This window comes from Girardinichthys multiradiatus, chromosome 7 (genome assembly GCF_021462225.1).
Source record: "Girardinichthys multiradiatus isolate DD_20200921_A chromosome 7, DD_fGirMul_XY1, whole genome shotgun sequence".
Classification (NCBI taxonomy): domain Eukaryota; kingdom Metazoa; phylum Chordata; class Actinopteri; order Cyprinodontiformes; family Goodeidae; genus Girardinichthys; species Girardinichthys multiradiatus.
This window is the reverse complement of record NC_061800.1, coordinates 42934387-42956106: the sequence shown is the minus strand read 5'-3', so window position 1 is coordinate 42956106 and position 21720 is coordinate 42934387. Positions and strand designations below refer to the sequence as shown.

Here is a 21720-nt window from a genome sequence, read left to right as displayed (position 1 = left end):
CGGACTGGGGCCACGTCTGCCGTAATGTGAGCTTTGCTCCGGTCTGTTATTATGAAACAGGTCTTGGTTTACTGATCTATCTACGTTCCAACCCTCACCTATGACCATCAGATATGGATCATGACTGAAAGGATAAGATCCTGAATACAAGTGGCAGAAATTAGCTTCCTGTGTAGGGTGGCTGGTGTGATTCTTAGACATGGACCCCTAATCAGGAGAGCTCAAAGTTGAGGCTTGGCTCCTCCACATCACAAGGAGTCCGTTGAGGAGGTTCAGGATGCCTCCTGGGCTCCTTCAGCGACACATTTAATAGAGGGGCTACATCTCCTGGTCTCGGAAAACTTTGTAATCTTCCAGAAAGATCTAGAGAGTGTCCCTTAAAACCTCAGGGTCTGGATCTCCATAATGGACCAGTTGACATGACCCAAACCTGGACTGGTGGAAGACAATAAATGGACGGATTCAACGTGGTTGCTAGCTGGAATCATTTATATGTTGACGATTGAGTTTGTTTGAGGTTTTTATTTGTTTACCAAGCTGTCTACAGTCTGGCTTCTTCTTCTAGTTTCACCATACAGAGAGTTGACACTGGGTATCAAACTTGACATTTTATAGAAAATTTGTTGCTGTGATTTCAGTTACTTCTTGTTTGGTTGATGATGGACAGACGAACCCAGACTGCATTACTGTATGATCAGAGAAGTGGAAGGAAAACAGGCAGAGATCTGCTTCCTGTTCCATCATACCTCCTTTTCTTGTCCTCTCTGCTTGCAGCATGGGTGTGTTTGACAACTGCTTAGTGCTTCTGGAGCTCAAAAACGAGCCCTTCAAGGAGAAGAAGAGGCTGAAATCAGCAGTGACGAATAATGGAGGCAAGATTTCCTTCGTTGTCAACAAACAGGTGAGAGAATGGATGTGTATCTGAGAGGTTTAATAATCTGTGGCAGAGTTAATGGACCAGATAAAACAACCTTCACAGCACTGGCTATAGGCCTGTTACTCTGAATGGAATAAAGGACATTCGTCCAGGTCAGATATGGACCTGTTCAGATCTGGTAAAACTTGTTCTGGCTGATCAGGAAGTAGATGAACCCAACAATAACGACTCACATCTGACATTAAAATCCATCCTGAGTGATCGGGTCTCAGTTACCTGCTTTACATGCAAATAAACGACGAACCCGTGTCACAGAGTGTGCTTTCAGCTGAGCAACAAGCAGGTCCACGGATGGTTCTGTAACGTCACAGATACGTTCACCCATTTGATTTACGTTAGCATTCACCAGATTCACTTTTTCATGGAGTTATTTCAGCTACAAACTCTTCATAGGCCCCTCGTAAACAAGGGTTTCACACTTTAACAAAATGAGAAGGGCTGCAAGAAAAATAACGGGAGACTTCATTAAATTCATCATCAGCTCAGAGGTTTGATCTCATAAAACCGGACAGCAGTAAAGAAAGTTGATGACTTGCTTGCTCTTCAGTAGCCCCTTTAACAAACCACTTATAAGTGGGATTAAGGTGCCTTTTGATGTCTCCATTTACTTAGAGACAGTCTGGCTGAGATGAACTGTTCTAGTTATGATATCCTTATATTGATTCACCGCATTTGATTTATTGTCCAATCACTTTAGATTTAGAAATACAGCATCACATTTCTGCCTACATTTCCCACAGTGCTCTCTGGTGGTGACCAACAGCTTGTCCAACCTGAGCTCCAGCAGGCTGCGCAGCATCCAGAAGCTCCAGACGCCGGTGGTCGGCTTGGATTATGTCTACAACTGTGTGGAGAGAGGAGTTCTTCTGTCTGTGGATGGATACAAGATGGAGGATTCATCTGCTTCATCAACTCCTCCTCCTCCCGTGAGCTCACCAAGGAGAGGTCCACTAACTCATAAAGGTCTGACCACATGTAGAATCACCAGCATGTCACTGTAGAAACGCCATGTGGCTGTCTGTGATATCAGCTGCCTGTAAAAGAGTGCAGTTAGGAAACCTGAAGCTGAACTCAGTGACTCATAATTCCTAGTAGAAGCTGTTTCCTTGCATTCAGCTGCTAATCTCATCTAACAATGTTGCAAGTCAGACGACGTCCAGATATGCAAAACACAATGCAACAATATTACAAATATATCAGCGATAAGAGAGCAGGAAAAACAGGAGAGCTACAAGGAGTAAGACAAGAATGAGACAGAAAATACAATCATTGCTGAAACTTTAGAGACTGACAACAATGTGTTTTATGGCCTTAATGTTGGATCTTTTGCTGGATGCTTCTATGATAAACTGAAGTTCAGTATTGAACATTTCATAAGTTTCAAAGGTTTTCTTTGAAAAATAGGTGAAAGAGTTCTTGATTAGATTAAAATTTGTGAATGTTCCTGGCGATAGACCTAAATTGTCAATGACTTGACCTTTCAGCCCCTTAGTTATAACTTTCATGTTGTGACAAGGTGGTCCATCATGCTAGAAAAATCATTGTTCATCACCAAAATGATCCAGGATCATTTAGCAAAGTTGCTCTAGGAGGATGTTTAGTCATGGCGGCGTTTTATTGTGAGCTCACTCCTTTGGACGAAAGTCAGCTTCACACATGGATGGTTTCAGGATGCCTCTCTGTGACACAGGACCCATGGTGACGTTTAGCATTTGTATTCCAAAGAGCACTTTCAATATGTCCTAAACAACCTGAAGGGACCTTCATCAGTGAGATAATATCCATCCTGGTCCCCTGGTACTTCCTGCAGAATGTCAGTCTGTCCTCGATGTTTTCCTTGGAGAGAAATGGCTTCTTTCTTGACATCAGGTCAGCATCCTGAAGTCTCTGCTTCACTGTGAGGTCAGAAACACTGACACCTATCTGCTGCCATTCCTGAGCAAGCTCTGCTGAGGTGGCATTTCATGGACTTTCCGGATCGTCCTTCAGCTTTTTCCGCAGCAAAGGAACATCTCTCCTTGAAGCTGCTTATTATTGAATAAATGGTTAATTGGGTTGTTGTTGCAGGTTTAAAACTGTTTTTTTTGTGATTTAAGTAATTGCAGTTAATTTCACTTCTTTTGATCACTGTTTATAGCAATAAACACTTGAGGCCTCATGAACCAAAGAGTGTGCAGCTTTCATACTAAACGTTGGCAGTAGATAGACGTTCAGGAAGCTGCTGCACACAAAAAAATTCAGATGTACAAAACCGCAAATTTGTATAAATACCCGGAAGGCACCACTACGTGCCTATATAACCATGGCAACGGTGCTGTGGCAGTCACAGAGAGACATTGTCTTCATGCTATGAGGATGTTTGTAGTGAATTACAGCAAACCAGCAACTTCTTGAATGACAGCAGCGACTCAAACCTGATGGAAAATAAAACGTCTGTCGCCTCGAACCCGTTTTGTTCTACAATGTCTACATCAGGTCCAGACAGCGCTGTCTAGCTGCTGCATTAGGCCTTAATTATAGCTTAATGCTAATCATTGTAATGTAGACCCAATCATTATAATGACGAGAATATGCCTCCTATATTTCTATCAGGAAGACTGTCACCACAAACACTATGAGAAGAACTTTAAATCTTTAAAACCATTCAGGATGTCACGTTTTATATTGACCTAGAAGCAGCCATCGCGCCCTGAGCCTGATTGAGGTTTATCATTATTATTTTAGTATAAAGGAATCATGAGTTGAGGCCATTGCATTAGTGAGACACATTCACGCATCACAATTAGATTTCATATATATTGAATGTGGGGTAGTTTTTCACAGTGGGTTGTTGGTTTGGATAAATAATCTCCTAATGAATGAAATCATCATTTTAAGCTGCATTTTATGTTCACTCGTTATCTTTGAGTTTAAAATGTGTTTTAAGATCCTCAACCAGTTAATTTAAATAAACAGCAGAAAGTGAAGAAATGTGTAAGGGGGCATTACTTTAAAAAGTCACATGACCACAACCCAGCGTCGGACCTCATCGAGCCCCTGGAGACATGGTGCTTTGGGATGGACTCGTTAGGGGACACCCGGGGCGGTGAGGGGTCAATCTGCTGGGAGGGCTTCTGATCCCTACCAGTGAGGAGGATTGAGCACAGGTCACCTTCGGTCTGAAAACACATTTCAGCAACGCAACAGAGAGGCTTTGTGTTTGGACCTGAGGGCTACTGGAACAATTTTATCAATCTTTGTCAGAAAAAAGTGAGTTAAAAAGTGTTCACTGCTGGAGGGACATGTGGAATATGTGTTTCTGGGTCTAATGTTGTTTCTTCTTGTTGCAGCCGAGCTTCCAAAAGATCCGGTCTCACCAGTGCGACCAGCTGCAAGAGGAAGCAATCAGAAGTTCAGGTGGGACCATCATCATCCTCATGATGGTTTTATTTTGGGATAATCTGTGTGAGTCGTAGTATCTGACTTCCATTGGGGAGATTTATGCTGAACGTTTGCATGTTTCATCACTAAACTACGATAACTGCTTCCTCAGACAGACTTTATGGATTAGAGGGGAATTATCCACTCAGTCTGGATATTTTCAGATAAAATCTGAGTTTAAAAACATTCTGAAAGTAGCAAGAAGTAAAGAAAAAATGTAACCTTCAACTCATTCTGTTGTTGATATACCCAGAATTTACAATGAATCGGACTCTGCTCTCCCGGCGTTCCCTAATGATTTCCAGGTGGCAAAGTACTCCATTTTCGGACAGGTGAAGGAGAACTTTTACCTTTCTATTGCGGCTGTTTTTATCCTGATGCTGTAAATCGTACTGAAGCAGGTTTGTCTGCAGGAGAACGGCAGCGGGTGGTGCGTGTTGGAGCTGCAGAGCGTCAGAGCTGAGCAAGGACAGCGCTATCGTGTGGCCAGATACAGGAAGGACGGCGTGGCGGCAAAGGTATATCATTATGACGTCAGACAGACTATGCAGCACCAGTTTCCTCTCAGTCAGGACTGATTGTGTGCAGAAGGGATGATATTCTTAGGAGGAGGTTTCCTTTCAGGCAGAAAAAAGGAGGGAATGTGACGTCTGTAGAAGTTAACGGCAGTTTTAATCCAGCATATATGATAAAATTATACAGTTCAGTGTTCCAGTACATCAGATGCACAGTGATCCACATCTTTGGTCTCATTGAGACAGATTACTTGGAGAAGGGAAAAACAAACCAGATTTTCATGTGATGATATTTTAGAGAACCCGACTTATTCTTTTAATGTTGCTGCTTTTTTCTCCTGGATGTTCCGTAAAATGATCGAGGAATAAAACTAATCTGCCATGGTTGTTCTGACAGAAAGCGGCGGTGATGGATCTGGTGCTCCCGTCCACCTCAGAAGAAGCTCTGGATGTTTACAAATCACTGAGTGAAGAACTGGAGCGCTCTGATCTGCAGAAGATGAGCAGCCTTCCTGATGAGACGCCACACCTTGGCTCCGCCCCCCTGCAGCAGGTCTCATGCACACTCTGCACCACGTGTCGTCATGTGGCTGTTAGTGTTGGAGAAAGGTCACTAAGGTCATTAACTGTGCGGCAGCCGAATGTGTTGATGTTTCTGAGGGTTTCATTATGTACAGTGAACTGCAGAAGTATTCACACCCCTTGAATCATTTCTTGTTTTTTATGTGATGGATTAATACAAAGTGCTGCATAAATGTAAAGTGGAAGGAGGAACGGTACAAGGTTTTTCATGGACCTTTTGTGCTATTTAGCAGGAAACTATTATCTAGAATCTGGTTCTTTCATTTTAAACAAAGTTTTTATAGTGTATACTTATACAGCTTTACAAGACAGAATGTTGTGAAGATGTGAAGTATGTTTTATTGCTCCTAATTCATCAAATCGAGGGAAAAAGTGGCTGATTGGATTAACAAAGGCTTCTGACGCAGCAGACATGTGGAAGAAGGTGCACCTGGTAGATGAGACCTAAACTGTTCAGAATGTCGAATGTCGTGTGTGGCGAGAACCTGAAACCAGACACTACACACCAGCCCCATGGTGAAACATGGTAGTGGCAGCATCATGACTTGAGACTGGGGCGGAGGTTCCCTTTCCAGCAGGATGGGTCTAAATAGACAGACAGAGCTACAATAGGTTTAGATGAAAGCATATTCATGTGTTAGATTGGCCTAGTCAAAGTCCAGACCTAAATACAACTGAGAATCGGTCTGAGCTTGAGCTACTTTGCATAAAATGTGCAAAACCTTTAGTCTGTGGATATACAAAGCTGGTAAACAGTCTTGTTCTGCTCACCACTGTCTGAAGATGTTTGTATAAAACATTTAAAAACATGTCATCTTTCTTCCAATTTACAGTTATGCTCTAAATTCTCTATTAAACCAAAATCCCAGTAAAATACACAAACATTTGTCCCTGTAAAGGTTTTAAAACCTCAGGACTATATTTACTGCAGACTGCTGTGGGTTTTATTGGTAATCTCAAGGCTTCACCGACCAGTTAATGATCTGATATCTGAATGTGTTTTTACATTAATGTTCATATTAAGTCAACGTATCAACAAATAACTACCATCTTTCCTCCTTTGCAGTCAGATTAAACTATCTTCTAAAGTGAATTAAAAAGCTTCAGGTTTCTGGGTCTTTAACTGGTCTTGTTGCATTACCAGCTAAGTGTGAGCAGAGCAGCGCTCTACACACACGTGTTGTGTGTTTCTGCTGCCGCTGAGCTCACTGAACATCTCTCTGAATGATCCTCAGCTGCTGCTGGAGGAGAAGCTGAACTTGGACACGTTGTCCCAGGAGGTGGCGGTGTTTGTGGAGATGATGTGGACCGAAGCTCTGGGTTGTCTCAGAAGAATCCTCAGAGTTCCCATCTCCAAGCTCAGCCTGAACGATGTGGGTTTGCACCAATCTGCAGTCAGATCAGAGTTTAATCGGAGTCTGTCTTGATCAAGCTGTCATTGTTTCAGGTGAGCAGAGCTGAAGGCCTGCTGCTTCAGGCTCAGAAGAAACTGAAGGAAGGAAATCAGTCTGAGGTGTTGTCTCTCCTGGAAGACGTTTTCATCCTGCTGCCTCACTGGGAGCCCAGACCATTGATCCCTACCACCAAGTTTCTGTCTCAGAAGCTGGATCTCTGTCAGGTAACACTAAGGCACATCTTCAGGGTGGTGTTTTTAGGCTCCCTCAGACATAGTCAGATGTTAGAGCTCTCCTGGGATAACTTGAAGGACGTATTTTCCTCCAGTTAATCCGAGACGTTCTAAACGTGAGTGAGATGACCATGAACAGCCCCGTGCCGTCCTGCGTGGGGAAGTACCGCGCTCTTCGCTGCAGCATCGAGGCCATTCCCCCCAGCAGTGCTGTGTTCCAGAACATCGCCGCCCTGCTGGCGGACAGGTCCTTCCTCAAGAGAAAAATACAAATTATCACCACAAACTTTTTAGAAACAAAACAACAACTTTCTCTGTGTGTTTTCAGGCCCGTTCAGATCCAGCAGATTGTGAGGGTCGGCCGGGCGGTGGAACTTCAGACGTTTCAGAGCGAGCTCGGGAACATTAAGCCCCTCCTACATTCGTCCAGCCCCAGTAACTTCGTAGGAATCTTGTCCAGGTGAGTCCAGATTCCCAGCTGAGTCCTGGGACTGAGAACACAAAGTTTACAGCTGGTAGATCCAGAAAAACTTAAGATCTGTAAATCAAGTGAAAGTAAAGAGTTTGGAGGATGTTAGAGAAGACTCTAAGACAAAAAACACAAACGGTTAAATTTTGTCAAATTCAGCCGATTCCAACCATTCATCCACCCAAACATCCTCTTCGAATTGTCTGAAATCCAAACTACACGGATCACATGACAACCCCATCAGTCACAACAGCGATGCTACACTAAAACGTCTGTTTTCCTATAAATCAATGAGGACAATCTGATTTAAGAGCCACCAAAGGCCACAGATGAACATTAAATAACTTGGATGGAAATTCCTGTTCAGCCTGAATGAATTAGATGCTCACTGGAAGCTTCAACGAGAGCTTTCTGGGCCGTGGTTCTGCTTTTTCTGATGCATCACTCTGTCCAACATTCAGGTGAAACTGTCCTTAAATAAACTAAGAACTATCCTGGGAGATATACAGTAAATATTCTGGTCTCTTCTAGAGGCTAAATCTCTGAACAGAATGAATAAATCCCTGCAGTCCAAACCGAAGCCTGATGTCGGGCCTAGTCCTAGACCCAGTCTGGACACAACAGCACAAAAACTGGAAGCTTTTCTTAAATGAGGAATGGACTCTGGTCGGACACCACGTGAAAGCTGCTGTAGGTCCAGTGAGGTGTCGGTCAGAAGCTAAAGATGCTGGATAGAGTCTCTGATGGTTGGATCAGTAAACCTTTCATGCACGGCTGTCAGATCTTTGGGAATCACGGAACAACAACTTGTTAGAACATATTAAAAAACGTTTTTATCTGGACTTTTTCTGAATTGGACGACTAATTCCTTTCATTTAAACATGAAAACATGAGTTTGATTCTGTTACTGGTTCCTCAGAGGTCTGCTGCTTCCCTGGGTCGGAGTGGAGCATCATGGGATTGAGAGAACCGACGTCGGGAACCTTGGCAGCGGGATTTACTTCAGTGATGCTCTGAGGTTGGTTTGAATATGAAGATCCAGTCTTACATGTTAAGTGATGTAAAAACAAAGTGAGGACAGTTTCAGAGATGTTCTGGTGAGCCTGTTCCTCTCCAGGCAACCGGACCTCAGCCAGGCATTGATCCGAGCAGACAGCATCTGTTTGTGTTCACAGCACCAGTCTGAAGTACTCCGAGCCCAGTGAAACGGATGGATCTCGGCTCCTGCTGGTCTGTGATGTGGCTCTGGGGTTGTGTAAGAACGTCCATAAAAGAGACCTGACTCTGACCCAGGCTCCTAATGGTTACCACAGCGTTCATGGAGTCCGAAGCACCAACAAAACCACCTCTGAGTTTGAGGTAGGAAGCTGGAGATGTAGAAGGATGCTCTGCTGAACACAGAGGGCATAAAGGAAGTGAACTTTGAAGACTAACATGAGAAGAGCTGCAGCAGGCTGCATGCCAATCACATGTTCATCATGCTGATGTTCTTCTGCACCTTCAGGAGACTGATCTGTTGCTGTTATCTGTGTGTGTGCTGCAGGACGACGAGTATGTGGTTTACTCTCCTGATCAGGTGAAGATGAAATATGTTGTTCAGTTCAGAGTGGAAGGAGACCAACAGAAGGACTTCAGTCCTATCATCAACCTGACTGCAGAGCCGTGTCAGCCTGCCGTGGACCTAGGTGAGATGCAGATACCTCTGCATCGCCATGGCGACGTGCATATGGCTCTTCTTTCTGTAGATAAACGCATCACTTTGTTTTTAGTTTAGTAGAAATCAGATGTTAGAAGGTTAGGGACGTATGAGGAAAATCTTTTCATTCATACTTCCTCTATCAAGGAACCTGAAGCACAGTTTTGTTTTTTCTGGACAGTTTTTATTACATTTAATTGTTGACTTGAAACAACACAAATGAGTTATGTCGAGACACAGTAGGAGCTGCAGCCCAGGCCATAAATCTGTGTCGGCCAGTAAAAACCGGATCGGAACATGTTTAGGGTTAGGTCAGCTGTCTATCCTGCCGACCTTCAGGCCATCATCCAAAGACAGTTTTTAGGACTAGTTCAGTTTTTTATGTAGTGGAGCTCAGGGCTTTCCAAAGGCTCCATGTTATTCTGCTTTATACATTTTAAAATTAGTTCTGATGTGTGTTTGGGTTGTTTTCCTGTAGAAACTTCCAGTTGTGTCTGTTGATCTTAAGGTGAAGTTATTGGGGGTTATTCCATCCTTTTTGTGTGGTGTGCCAGTAACAAAACAACCCACAGCATCATACTCTCACTACCGTGCTTTGCAGTTGGTGCAGTGTTTGGTGTGGAGGCCTCGCCTTGAGCTGAAGGGGTTTGTTTTGGAGCAGGGATTTCTTTCTTGGTCTACACCATCTCAGTTCACGTTGAGGTTAAACTGGTTTCACTGTGGACGGTTACACTGGTATCCCAGGAGTTTCCAGCTCTTGGCCAACCTGAGTCATGGCGGTTTTCTGGGTTTCATCCTTCCATTTTCTATACTTGCTTCTACACCTGCTCCCCCACTTCCACACAGGGTCGCGGGGGAGCTGGTGCCTTTCTGCAGAGGTCTACGTTACACCCCGGACGGGTCGCCAGTCCATCACTGAGTTCCTAATCATCCCAACCTAATCTCTTTTCCTCTTAGGGTGACAGTTTAGATCCAGCTGAGTAGGGCTGCCCTTTATTAGGAAAACATGCAATAATTTAGGCGAATGTTTCAATAACCATTTGATTGTCGATGAATAAACTAATAATCAGAAAGTGTTAGTGTCTCTCAGGTTTGGGTTCATGGCAAACACTGACCCCAGATAATGAATGATCTATCCAGCTAGTGATATTTTCATCTCATCAACCAGTTATTTCTGTGTGGTATCTGCTGGTTTTGTTTCTTAAAGTCTGCATCACTTTACCACCTTTTTACCTTATTAAACTTTTTTATGCTGCTCAAAACTAAATATATGACAGGCATAGAGTTCCCAGAGCAGTACCTGAATAATTAGCTAACACTTATTGAGGCCCAGGCAGTTCTTTGCATCTTGAGTCCAGTGATATCATTGGGATATATTGTGCAGCCCTACAGTTGTGTGTTCCTACAGACAATGACCCCAAACGTCCATCCAGACTGTGTTGGCTAACATCAAGCTTCTGGAATATCCTCAACTAATTCTGCCAAGAGGAGAGGTCGAATGTCCAAGCAGAAACATGCCAGAAGCATGTTGATGGCTACCATTATTGTGTCTCTGAGGGTCAACACGCTAAAGGACATTTAGCCAATTATTAGTGGCATTTAGGCAAATATTTGAGCATTTGAATAGAAAAATGGAAAATCCTTTTACTGTCATTGTCACGAGTAGAAAATGGAAAACAGCTTTCTGGTCTGTGAGTAGAACAGTAAATAATTTATGTAGAACAGAAAAATGGAAGCAGTTTTTTAAAAGGATCGAATAAAACACATCTACACACATTTATACTGATTCCCCATTATTACAAGTTCTGTACCGTCTGGCTGTGTTGAGTTTAGATGCTGTTGTTGGATAGAAACGGTTGAATCTGTTTGTCCTTGCATTAAATGATCTGCCTGACGGTACCAGTTCTAACAGACCGTGACCCGGGTGAGAAAGGAGAGGGCAGCCAACAATGTTTTGGGCCGCATTGATGACCCTCTGGAGCGCTTTCCTCTGAGCATCTGTACAGCTGCAGAAGGTCATTATGCTCTCAACAGAGCACCAATAGAAGGACACCAGCCGTCTCTGCTGGGTCTTTTTCAGCAGCTCAGAAATGTTCACGCTCCAGGTCAGATTCCTCCTGGATGTGGACTCCCAGGAAGCAGAAGTCAGCCACCTTCTCCACACAGTCCCCACTGATGATCAGTGGTGAAATGTCCTTCCTCTTTCTCCTGTAGGCCATTACTATGTCTTTGTTGTTGGAGATGTTGAGCAGCAAGTTATTCTCTGTGCACCACGCTGTCAGCAGCTCCATCTTGACCCTATAGGTGGATCCATCCCCCAGAGATGAGCTCCACCACTGTGGTGACATCTGAAAACTTGACCATGGGGTTGTTGTGGTGAGCGGGGGTGCAGTAGAAGGTGTAGAGCAGGGGGCTGAACACACAACCCTGTGGAGAGGCTTTAACAGGCTGAAGGTTTTTAGGATGAATGGGTTTGTGTTCGTTTGCAGACAGTCTAATGAAGGGATGAAAACATTCTTCATTTTATTGTGATAATTTCCTCGTTTCTGGAAATTAGAAACAGAAACAGTTTGTAATGACCGTCGTCAATTTTCCAGGACAATATTTTTACCATCAGATTTGCCCCAAAATGTCATGATCTCAGTTTTTAACCTTTATGTTTATAATTGCTGTGTTTGAATGAGGATAAAGTCATTTTATACTATTGGCTCAGATAAATCTCTCTGTCTGCAGAGCTCACTTCAGAATATTATGAAGAAGATCTAGAAGAGGTTAAGAACCCTCTGGAGGACGTTACTGCTGGACTGCTGGACAGCTCAGGCCAGCAGCTCCCCCTGCAGGCCGTCCATGTGAAATGCAAACTGATGGATCTGCTCTCTCAGGTTAAAAAAAGAAGCATCTGGTTCAGTTTGATGTCATAAGTCTGGTGCTGGATCTGAAGCTTTGTCCTCTGTTAGGTCGTCATCTTCCAGAAATACACCAATCAGAGCTCAGCCCATCGAGGCGAAGTACGTCTTCCCGTTGGATGATTCGGCTGCTGTGTGTGGATTTGAAGCTTTCATCAATGGAAAACACGTGGTGGGACAGGTAACCCCCTGAACCGAAACATCCCTGATCACAGATTTCACAGACCAAAGAGCAACTTCCCCTAGAAAACAACCGGACACCGATGAGACAATCCAACCCACCATGGTCGTCTGTGTTTTACTTTTATTTACTGTCAGACGTCATGAAGCCAAAACCTTCAGCTTCGTTTAATATCTTTTCATGCATTTCAGGCAGCAACACATTCTAGTACAAGTTACTTCATAGCTGTTTTTCCCACTTTGTAATGTTCCTTTTCCTTCAAACACTTAAAGATGTTCTGGCGTTGAGGACAAGCTATGAAGAGCTTCAGGCGTTATTTTGTCTCATTCTTCCTCCGAACGTCTCTTAAGGTGTTCAAATGTACGAGGAGGTCATCGTCCCGTTGCTTTTGGTTTCTAAATTTTCCAACATTCACTATTGGGAGCAGGAGAGGACTGCAGGCATGGCTGCACCTTCAGCTTCTTCAGTTATTCCTGTTTGATTGGTGGAGAATGTGCCTTGGTGAAAAATGTATGGATGTTTGTGGAGATGTATTCTGTGAATGAAAGACAGCTTCTCCTGAGAATAACCAAAAGAAATGTGATACGGTCCATGTTCTGCACAGTGTATTAACTTTATACTGTGTCAAGGCTCATTGATGCAGTAATTTGCATGAATTACTGCATCAATGCAGCGTGGCATGGAGGAGTAAAGGAAGCCCAGGTTGCCTTCAGCTCATCTCCATTGATTGTTCTGGTTTCTCTCCTCTTCTTCTTGACAGTACTCCATAGATTCTCTATGGCATTTAGGTCCGATTAGTTTGCTGGCTGAAGAACTCGTGCTTTTGTTTGATATTCAGTCTGCTGTGTTTTTGTTCTCAGGTGAAGGAGAAGGAGAAGGCTCGCAGGGAGTACAAACAGGCTATAGAGAAAGGTCATGGAGCATACCTCATGGACCAGGATGCTCCCGTATGTCCAGCAACCTCCTTATTGTTTCAGACACGTATTCCCTCCGGCACTGCTCTGAGGTCTGAACTTTGACTAGGCCATTGCAACACCTTAACACTCTGCTCTGTCCTCTTTTCTCTCTGTAGGATGTGTTCACCATCAGCGTGGGCAACCTGCCGCCCGGAGCCACCGTCCTCATCAAAGTGACCTTTGTGTCCGAGCTGGTGGTCAAAGATGGGAGCATTCTGTTCTCCCTGCCGGGGAGCGTGGCTCCGTGGCAGGAGAGCTCCGCGCTCAACCAGACCACACAGGTAGGGGGCGGGGCCTGTATTTAGGGGGCAGGTTCCAGCCTGAAGTGTCCAGACTTAAACTAAAGGCGGTGAGGGTGAAAACTTTTAAAAAATCCCTTTGAGAGCAAAGGAACCACAATGGAAGTCTGCCTGCAGCTTAGCTTCTCCAAGCTGCTTCACTTGGTCATAAAAACCTTGCACTTCCTGTTATTGTACGTTATTTATTAGTGTCAAGATTTAAAACAGCCAGATGTTCAAATCTGAATCATCAACAGGTGGAAAGGTGAGATGTGTTGTTGTGGTTTGGTGTGAACCTGTAGATGTGGAGGAGTTACAGTATGCTGGTCTCCTTCCAGGAATACTGGACATATCGGGGGTTTAGGGAGGGGTATTTATCTCGTCAAAAGGTGAAGCTCTGGAACATCTATGTTAAAAAAAGGTGAAGCTCTGGAACATCTATGTTCCGACACTCACCAATGTTCATGAGATATGGACCACAGCTGTTAGAGCAGGACCCTGAACACAAGAAGCAGAAAAGAGCTCCCTCTGTAGGGTGGCTTGCTCTGCCACAAAGTTTTGTGCGTTAGCAGGAAGTAACCTGATGGTTCTCTGGCTTTTCATTGAAGACTTTATGTGAGGTTCAGTTTAGTGTCCATTTGAAATAATCCCAGTTTTGTTCATTTGACTGGCTTAAATATAGGACTTATCTTTGGTGCGTTCCCTCTGAATTTACAGCTTTCTGATATCAATCATTTCACTTTGGTTAAATAAGTTACAAATGATGACACCATCGGTCCTTACAGTTAGCGCTTTGGTTTTAATATGTTTCTTTTATCAACAATCGCTCTTTTCACTACTCTTTTGAAGACATCTACACTTAGCGTCGTGTTTAGTCCTGTCATAATGTTTCCAATAAATAGAGACGAGTCTAATGGCCTCCCTGTGGGACAGCTTGACCTGACCCTGTTTTAAAGAATCTATTTTTGAATAGATTTTATTCTTTCCTCAGAAATGCAACAATGTCTTTGTTGAAGTTTGGAGAAAACTCTCAGGATCTAACTGTTACACTACAGTGAAGAATGAATAAATGTCTGTGGTCTAATTAAGTTGCTCACCACAAAAATGTTTCCTAATCCGTTCTGTTCTTCTGAAGGACCATTTAATAGGTTTCTAAAGTATGAAAATTATTTCTTTCTCACAAGGATGTTACAATAATTTTACTTTTCAAATGTTAAACAGTTTTACCTAAAAATTTTGATATTGTGAAATGGAGAATGGTTTATGTTACAACTTTTTACTATCTCTCTGTGTTTTTTGGCTTTCTTGCCTTCCAATTTAAGAAACTGTGTTTTCTGACCCATCAGGTCTCTGTGCAGAAGGTTTGTGTGACTGATGAAGCAGCAAGGTGAGACTGATTGAACTTTATTTTTTAATCCTTGAGATCTTCAATAAAAATAAGTTGTTGATCTGTGCAGCAGACCCTTCGGGACCCTTTGATTGGGGTTCTTTCACCTCTAACAGCGGTCTTTGTTTTGGTAACTAAATGTACAAAGTTGGACACTTTCCTTCTGGTCTCCAGAGAGTTCACGTTGGACATGTCAGTGGAGATGCCCAACAAGATTTCTAGCCTGAAATGCATCACCCATGAAGTCAAGATTAAGGTAGTTTTTCTGTTTTAAATAATTATGATCGTATCATCTGCATATTCTTACATGTGTCTCCTGCAATTTTTACTGGGTTCATATTGTGTATTTTTTACAGATTTTTCCCTCATTAACCTGCTTGTTTTCAGTTGTTTTGTTCTCTAAAAACTCTGTATACGGGTCGCGCGTTTAACCCCTGCGCCACCAGCGCCGCGCCCAGCTGTTGTTTTTTTTTTTTTTAAAGCGAATCTTTGTTTCCAACTTGCTTCTTCTTTTTATGTTATTTGTTTTGTCTTGTTTGTATTCATCATGCAGAGGACGGACTGTAAGGCAGTGGTCAGTGTTCTGCCGGGTCAGGTCATGGATCCAGACGGTTTCCAGCTGTCTGTCACTCTCTCTGAGGTTCACCTTCCCAGAATGTGGGTGGAGAATCACCCAGACAAGGACAGCCAGGTCTGTTTGTCCCTCTTTCTTTCACTCTGAGTTGACTGCAAAGAGTCGCAGAACAGAACCCTGAGAGATTCCACATTTAATTCTGGATCATGTTCTCCCATCGTTACAAACTGTTGATGAGATGAGTTTCAGCTAGCACGGTGCTAACATTATTAATCAGGGTCATTAACCTTGTACTCCACCGCAGGCCTGCATGCTGGTTTTCTACCCAGACTTTGAGTTTGACTCCAGTTCTGGAGACAGTGAAGTTGTCCTTTTGCTGGACACGTCTGAGTCCATGAGGGGGGAGTCGTTCCATCTGGCCCAGAAAATCGCCCTGCAGGTTTTAGGGAATCTGAAGACAAACGTTAGGATCAACATCGTTTTGTTTGGAACAGGTTGGTTTTCATGGGAATAAACACAGATATTTTGGGACTGAATATCATTTGAAACGTCCAAAGCAAAACATAACACAGCGGTACTTTCCAGAGACTTACAGAACTTAGAGGCTACTCTTACAAAGTTTACTGAATTTACTTTTGAGAAACTTATAAGGTACTCTTCAGTATTTACCTGAAACTTCCAGGTTACTTTTCCTTACAAGCTCCAATCTTGGAACTTACTACTACTACTTCGAGGGTACTTTCCTGAAAACGTTCAGGAGTATTTCATAGAACCTTCAATATGCAAAGTGTACCTTCTAAAAATTAGCCTGTAAGTTCCTTGAAAGTTGCAGAACGACCTTGTAGGTTCCTGGAGAGGGTCCTGGAAGTTTCTTAAAATGACTTTGTAGGGAAGTACAGACTATGTTTGGTATTGATACTGAAACATCTTCATTCTCTTCAGGTACTTTCTCTGAAGACATCTGAAGATATTTCACCTCTTGATTTCAGCCTTGTTCTTTTATAAACTTGTATCTGTTACAATAATTTCTGATGCATTCAGGAGACACCATCTGATCACCATCAGCCTGGCTTTGGCTTCTCTCTATTGATTTCTCCTGTTTTCGGTTTTGCAGATCACACAGAAGCTTTCCTGACGGCTCAGCAGTTCGCTAAAGTTCATGCTAAAGCCAAGAGGTTCATCACTGTGAGTTCAGACTCTTTAATGAGTCTTTTATTTGGAGAAAATGCTAAAAATGATAAGAACTGATGCTTGAAGATGCCTGATTTTAATTATTTTCCATGTATTAAAATGTTAACTGGTGTTATTTAAAACGTTTAGCTGTATTAGAAACTGAAGTTGAAACCTGATATATACACGAATTGTATAAAAAGACACACTGAATGAAACTAAACTATTAATGTTTTAGGTCAGTTACGGTTACTAATATTCATTTTAGCTGCTAAACACCAGAATTTGCCTCATTATTCTTGAATCAACAACTGTTGTGAATTTTTAAGTTAAGCTCCTTGTTGGAGAACAGCAAGTTGTGCAAAAAGTACTGAAACATTGAACAGGTGGACATGTGAATTCAAAGGTTTAGAGAAGGTCACATTAAGTTCACCTGTAAAGGTTATAGTGTATTTTAGGTTCATCCTGAACCTGAACGTTTTGTGAGTAGTGTAATTGCCATTAGGAGAAAAGAACATCGTGTGGAAATGTTGAAACATCGCGAAACATCTTCCAGGAAGTTAAAGCTTGAGCAAAAAAGTGGTTCTTCAGATGGACAGTGACCCTAAACACGCCACCAAATTAGTTATAAAGTGGCGTATGGACAATAAAGTTGATGTTTTGGAAGTGGCCCTCACAAAGACCTGGCCTCAGTCCAATAGAACATGTGTTGGCAGAGCTGAGAAGGTGTGTGTGTGTGTGTGAGGAAGCCAGCCTACAAACCTGACTCTGTTACACCTGGTCTTTCTGGAGGAATGGACCAAAATTCCAGGAAAGTGTGGTGAGAAGCTTGTGGAAGGGTACCCAGGTTTAAAATCCAGTTCTACCAAATACTAAGGAAATGTATGTAAACTTTAACAAATGTGATAAAAATATTCTCCTGAACAATTAGCTGGCTCAACTTTCTGGCATTTAGGAAATAGACATAAGTTTAGTAATCCTGACTTTATGAGTAATTCTCTTGATCTGTCCGCTGTTAGAGCTGCTCTTCGTTAGGGGGCAGCACTGAGCTGTGGAGGCCTCTCCGGGCCCTCAGCCTGCTGCCACCATCTTCTGGCGTCCGCAACCTGCTGCTGCTGTCGGACGGCCACATCCAAAACGCTGCCGTCACCCTGCAGCTGCTCAGAGACAACGCCTCGCACAGCCGCCTCTTCACCTGCGGCCTCAGGTAAGGACGTCTTTCATCCAGCTCTCTTTCTGTTTAATGTTCTTTCCAAGCAGCCAGGCTCTGATGTCATTGTTTCATCAATAGATCTCCAGGTTTTGTACAAGAGGTTAGCTTTTGTTGAAACCAGGTGAAGTGGTTGTGTTTCCTTGTTATTTCAGCTCCACAGCCAATTGCCACATGCTGAGAGCACTGGCTCAGGCAGGGGGCGGGGCTTATGAGTTTTTTGACACTAAAACTAAGCACACCTGGGCTGAGAAGGTGAGACTGTCTAATTCACACAGTCACAAAGTTGTCCACATGTAGCATTTCACATTGAAAACATTCACCATGAAGATTCATTTCAGTCTTGTCAGTTGTGTGATTCACCTCTGTCATGTGAACATGAGACGTACTGATACCTGAACATGTTCTGGCTGAAGGTGAAGCGTCAGGTGAAGCGCATGTCGTCTCCTGGCTGCAGCTCCATCTCTGTGAAGTGGCAGCAGTTCAACCCGAGAGCAGATCCTCCTCTTCAAGCCCCGAAGCAGCTGCACGCTCTCTTCAACGACTGCCACACGCTGGTCTACGGCTTTGTGCCCCATTGTACTCAGGTGTTCAACTTCTATCTGTTCTTCTGGTTTGGTATAGTCATGCTGAGGGAGGGAAGGCAGCTTGTCTGCTTTATCTGCAAGGCCAGGTTGTTCAATGATCAGAGAAAATACAAAAAACCAAAGAGGTCCAATTATAAAAAATATTACACATGACTTATTTGGCATGCTAGAAGGAGAATGCCTCTTCTCTCTAAAAAGAAGCAAGACTTCTGCATCTGAAAGAACCACAAGAACTCTGGAAAAAGGCCTTTTGGACAGAGGAAACCAAAGTAGAGATACTCGCCCATCATTCACAGCACTGTGTTTGAATAAAATAAATCAAGCTCAGCACAGACACCTCGTACCAACTGTCAAGCACGGTGGTGGAGGGGAGATGGTTGGCTTTGCAGCCACAGGGCCTGGACACCCTGTAGCCTTTGGGTTGGTTATAAACTACTCAGTATACCAGGGAATGCCCTAATGCGGTCCTCCAGATCTACCATCCTGCACCTTTTAGATGCATCCCTGCTGAACACATCTGAATCAAATGAACGAGTCGTTACCAGGCCTCTGCAGAGCTGAATGACTGAATACTGAGGAGAGAATTCAGCTTTTTGATCCAGCTGTGTTGGACAAGGGATGCATTTAAAGCTTCCAGGATAGTAGCTTCCAAGGACTGGACCTGGGCACGGCCGCTGTGTCACAAAATACTCTAGAGTGAAACTTGAGGACTTCTGTCCATGGGCTGAATTTGGACCAAACGGAGTCGTCAACAGAAAAATGACGGAAATAGAAGAGTGTTAAGGTGTTGCAATGGCCTAGTCAAAGTTCAGACCTTCAATGCTGTGATGGGATATTAAGGGAGCAGTGTCTGCAATTCTTAATGAACTGAACCAACGTTGCTACAGTATGATAAAAGCCTTCACAGTGATGTGAGAGATGAAGAAATTCAAGAAACTCAAGATTTTGTTTTTGTCTGCAGGCGACTCTTCTTGGAGACCTGCGTGGTCAGGAGCTTAAAACCATGGTCTCAACAACAGAGCTGCAGAGGACCAGAGGAACAGTACGACCCTGTTTATTTTCTCTCTATCAACACATTAAATCATGAAAAAGAAACAGATCCTCCATTATTGATATGATGTGTTCAGTTTCTTCATAAGCTCACAGCGAGAGCCCTGATCAGAGACTACGAGGATGGAAACCTGGATACCACTGAAGCTGAACACGAGGTATGCATATGTGTCGTCTTTATCCTCATGTCATGGCTGAACTTCACATGTTCACTCCTGTCTCTGCGTTTCAGGGTAAAAAAGCAGAGCTGAAGTCCTTCATCGTTGATCTGAGCAAAGAGTTCTCCATACTATCTCAGTTCACCAGCTTCGTGGCCATCGAAGAGAGGGTCGGTTTGTTTTCATGTCCCATTCAGAATTAATTGCATTTACAAATCAAACCAAAGTCATTTTGCTGTTTTAGGACTCTGAGAGAGCAGAGGACGGCGTCACGGACATCCCAAAGCTGATTGCAGAGGAGGATGTGGACTTCTTGCCCTACATCAGCTGGCCTCTTCCTCAGGACAATAAAATAGATGATGTGAGGACATTTCTGTTGAAATTCTTGGCGATTCAAAACTGTTTCAAAAGTTGAATGAGTTATTTTTAAATCCCAGAAATTCAGACTTGCTTTACAGCTGCGTAATCCTCCCATTTGACTTAAACTGTGTCTTAGTGTTAAAAAATAAAACAGAAATTCCTAAATCTGATCCGCTGAGGAGAGCAGGTGTAAAGTAAAAGACAAGGGTCTATGTTTTGATACAGTTATAACCACATCTGAGAAACTTCATTTTACATGTGACAGTTTATTGCTAATGCAAACATTTTTATAATAATTAATAACATGAAATCAGTTCCTCTAAGTTTTTTTCAATTTTTGTCTCTGCTACAGAAAACATATCGTGACACTGAATTGTGCTGTGAATACGATGTACTTCAAGCCGGGGTAAATAGTTTTTTTCATAAAACCTTAACCTCACCTCAGTTAGATCAGTTAATATCAACTGTGAGAAAGTGTTCATTATTTCACTCTCAACTGACCTTATGTTTCTACTCTCTTTTGTTCAGACTTTTCGTTCATTAAAATTAAGCTCCAGCAATCAGTTATTAATTATTTTGTAACAAATATTAAGCAAGAGTTACAACTAGAAGAAATATATCAGTGTTTGGCATTTTAGAAGAACAGTGATTGCAATTAATACAACTTTAAACCACATAAGTGTGGTCAGGTTTCTAATTCACTTTCTCTACCTGCTTTCTGCTGATCAAGATGACTTAATAAATTACAGACCTATATCCAATCTTCCATTCTTATCTAAAATTCTCGAGAAAATAGTTGCTAATCAAATGTGTGAGCATTTACACAGCAATGACCTGTTTGAAGAGTTTCAATCAGGTTTCAGAGCTCATCATAGCACTGAAACAGCTCTGCTGAAAGTCACTAATGATATTCTTATGGCGTCAGATAATGGACTTGTGTCTGTTCTGGTTCTGTTAGATCTCATTGCTGCATTTGATACAGTTGACCATAATATTCTCTTAAAAAGGCTGGAATATGCTGTAGGAATCAGGGGAACAGTGCTAGGCTGGTTTAAATCTTATTTGTCTGACAGATTCCAGTTTGTTCATGTAAATGATAAATCATCTTTAAACTCCAGGGTTAATTATGGAGTACCACAGGGTTCAGTACTTGGGCCAATTCTCTTTACTATATATATGCTACCAATAGGTCAAATTATAAGGCAGCATAGGATAAATTTTCACTGTTACGCTGATGATACTCAGCTTTACTTATCCATAAATCCTGATGAGCCCAACCAGTTAGATAGACTACAAGCATGTCTTGATTCCTTGGAATCATACAGATTTCAAGTCAGGTACATACATTCCAATTAATGCTAATTATCAAACAAACAATTCAGTTTATTTAACGCTGTTAAAAGTTTTTCTATCTGAGGAAACCCAGCAGATTGCATCCAGTCAGTGACTTGCAGCATTCACTCCTCCTGGATGAGCATGTAGAGACAGTGGACAGTCACTGGCGTTGACTTTGCAGCAATCCCTCATACTGAGCATGCATGTAGCGACAGTGGAGAGGAAAAACTCCCTTTTAACGGGAAGAAACCTCCAGCAGAACCAGAACTAGGCTCAGTGTGAGCGGCCATCTGCCACGACTCACTGGGGGTTTGAGATGAGT

General features: G+C 42.8%; 1 protein-coding gene across 1 annotated transcript in view; it reads left to right on the top strand.

Annotated features, from left to right (window-relative positions):
* The window catches only part of parp4 (poly (ADP-ribose) polymerase family, member 4), a 40913-nt gene that overhangs the window by 1305 nt on the left and 17888 nt on the right, over nucleotides 1-21720 (top strand). The window contains 31 exon segments of the mRNA XM_047371113.1: nucleotides 775-901; nucleotides 1678-1900; nucleotides 4267-4333; nucleotides 4611-4689; nucleotides 4771-4875; nucleotides 5270-5425; nucleotides 6690-6827; nucleotides 6902-7072; nucleotides 7177-7328; nucleotides 7410-7541; nucleotides 8470-8568; nucleotides 8726-8909; nucleotides 9094-9235; nucleotides 11980-12128; nucleotides 12204-12238; nucleotides 12240-12333; nucleotides 13194-13280; nucleotides 13406-13570; nucleotides 14914-14954; nucleotides 15129-15210; nucleotides 15508-15645; nucleotides 15833-16022; nucleotides 16643-16713; nucleotides 17718-17905; nucleotides 18064-18163; nucleotides 18325-18495; nucleotides 19457-19537; nucleotides 19623-19703; nucleotides 19778-19873; nucleotides 19948-20064; nucleotides 20416-20469. Of these exon segments, the coding sequence (XP_047227069.1) occupies nucleotides 776-901; nucleotides 1678-1900; nucleotides 4267-4333; nucleotides 4611-4689; nucleotides 4771-4875; nucleotides 5270-5425; nucleotides 6690-6827; nucleotides 6902-7072; nucleotides 7177-7328; nucleotides 7410-7541; nucleotides 8470-8568; nucleotides 8726-8909; nucleotides 9094-9235; nucleotides 11980-12128; nucleotides 12204-12238; nucleotides 12240-12333; nucleotides 13194-13280; nucleotides 13406-13570; nucleotides 14914-14954; nucleotides 15129-15210; nucleotides 15508-15645; nucleotides 15833-16022; nucleotides 16643-16713; nucleotides 17718-17905; nucleotides 18064-18163; nucleotides 18325-18495; nucleotides 19457-19537; nucleotides 19623-19703; nucleotides 19778-19873; nucleotides 19948-20064; nucleotides 20416-20469 (3714 nt within the window). The 5' untranslated portion in view covers nucleotide 775.